At 39.6% G+C, this 2,268-nt stretch overlaps 1 protein-coding gene across 1 annotated transcript in view; it reads left to right on the top strand.

Moving 5' to 3' along the window:
- dbx2 (developing brain homeobox 2) overlaps positions 1 to 1,551 on the top strand; it is an 8,742-nt gene extending 7,191 nt beyond the window's left edge. Inside the window, exon 3 of the mRNA XM_016515720.1 lies at positions 1,251 to 1,551. Coding sequence (XP_016371206.1) covers positions 1,251 to 1,454 — 204 coding nt within the window. The 3' untranslated portion in view covers positions 1,455 to 1,551. The remainder of the gene's footprint in view (positions 1 to 1,250) is intronic.
- Positions 1,552 to 2,268: the final 717 nt, after the last annotated feature.

Genomic DNA, 2,268 nt, shown 5'->3' with positions numbered 1-2,268 from the left:
CGGCTCCACCGCGGCCTTCTGGATCCCCGCCTCGGTCGCCTGAACCTTCAGCTCTGCCTTGGCCCTTCGGATCCTTGGTGTCGCCCTGGCTCTTGGTCTGCTCGGCTCCATCTGGGTCTCCACCTCCAGTGGCTCCGTCTCCATCGTTCGTCCCCAGGGTGTTGTCAAGGCCTTCTCCACCATGGCTCCTCGCTCCTTCGACTCCGTCCTGGGGCTTCATCCTGGCTGGTCTCTGGACCAACATCAAGCTCCTCCTGCTCCTGGCTTCCCCTTGGCTCCTCCCACCCTCCACTCCCCCTTGGACTCTTTTGAACTATTTTTGTTTCTGCCTTTCTCCTGCTCCACGCCCTCCTCAGTTGGACTTTGTTACGGCGCAGGGACGCGCCTTCCCGGGAGGGGTCGAACTGTTTCATGTATGCCTTGTTTTCTGTTCTCTCCATTGTGACCTAGTTTTCCTGAGTTGCCTGATTATGTCATTCAGTTCACCTGTTGTCTGTTAATCATCTCATTAGTTCCCTTTGTTTGGTTCATGCCTATAAGTCCTCAGTTCTCCCTTAGTCTTCGTCTGTCAATGTTAAGTTGGTTTCCGTGCCTGTTCTCCTGGATTTATCTGATTAAAAGACTTTCGTCCTCATGCAGTTTGTATCACCAACAGACAGATATAGAATTTTTTGGAGATTTTTTCCCCTCCCAACAACAGGCATCTTGAAACTGATCATGCCTGAACATACTCAGTCCTCAGTTGCTTCACTTTCATAATCTAAACATTTAATATTTTTCATCATTTTCCATAAAAACTATGCTTCAAGAGTAATGCAAGAGTTATGTAGCATTTTGAGCAGTTGTATCAATTGATAGATAGAACATTGTAATGAAATGAATAGACACTCAATTCAGATGTAATGCGTGAGTTGCATTTTGAAATAGTAATACTTTGATGTTAAGTTGCATTTTGAACCGGTGATTTTAGTTCAATGAACAAAAAATCTTTGGTTCATGTGTATTGTATCCAAGCATTTGGAAAAAGTGTCGTGTTTTGAAAAATGTGCATTTTGATCTTTGGTTGTGAATTATGTGGCTAGAGTTTTGAAAAATGACATGAAGATTCTGTTATTAGTGCAAAAATGATTGTAAAAAACGAAGCTAAATGCGAACAACAGACCTCTATGTTTACGGTTTGATGTCAAACCTGGGTTTTCACACTCTGTAAGTCGATCCAGTTTGCTGAATGTGGTTCATGTGTCCCGCAGGTGAAGATCTGGTTCCAGAACCGCAGGATGAAGTGGAGGAACTCCAGAGAGAAGGAGAGCACATACACACGACCGCCGATGGAGCGACTGATACGCTGGAGCCAATCTGAACCGGCGGACAAAACACACACGCCAGCACAGACCAAACACACTCACACTCACACACACTCACCGGTGCACAGCACAAACGCTGAGACCAGATGACACATCAGAGGAAAGAACAGACTGTTGATGCGAAACAGCTGGAAAAGATTTCTACGCAAAAACTGCAAATATCTAGGAATTTTACAGTTGTGATTTATAGGCCTGGAAATGTCTTTAAAAGTGATGGAAAAGTCAGAACTTTTGGCAAAACTTTACAATACGTTTCCATTTGTTAACATGAACTAACAATGAAAAAAAAAAGACTTATGAACCATGTTTTAATCATAGTTAATGTTCATTTCAACATTATGAGATACTACATCATAATTATGACATAAAAAAATCATAAATATCAGAAATTAAGTCATAACTATTAAATATACCCCAGGTTTTACAGACAAGGCTTAAGCTAGTCCCAGACTAAAATGCATGTTTGAGCTGTCTCAACTGAGAATATCTTGCTCTGACATATCTTAAAATATGTCAGTGTCATTGTTCTGTGTCAAGATGCACACCTGTAATGTTTTCTTCTAAGGCATTTTTGTAAAAGTTGCTTAAATATCTTAATTTAACTAATGTCTAGTCCTGGCTTAAGCTTTTGTGAAACCGGGCCTAAAAATCCAAATTATGAGATACGAAGCTATAACTGTGACATAAAAAGTAAAAATATGAGATACCAAGTCATAATTATTAAATTAAAAGTCTAGATTATGAGATACTAAATCATAATTATGAAATTAAAAGTCTATATTATGAGACACTAAATCATAATTTTTAAATTAAAAGTCTAAATTATGAGATACTAAATCATAATTTTTAAATTAAAAGTCTAAATTATGAGACGCTGAATCATAATTATGACAAAAGTGAAAAA

The sequence above is a fragment of the Sinocyclocheilus rhinocerous genome, unplaced genomic scaffold (genome assembly GCF_001515625.1).
Source record: "Sinocyclocheilus rhinocerous isolate Xijiao unplaced genomic scaffold, SAMN03320098_v1.1 scaffold116, whole genome shotgun sequence".
NCBI classification, from domain to species: Eukaryota; Metazoa; Chordata; class Actinopteri; order Cypriniformes; family Cyprinidae; genus Sinocyclocheilus; species Sinocyclocheilus rhinocerous.
Note: the sequence above shows the minus strand (reverse complement) of the source record. Positions and strands in the feature narration are given on the sequence as shown.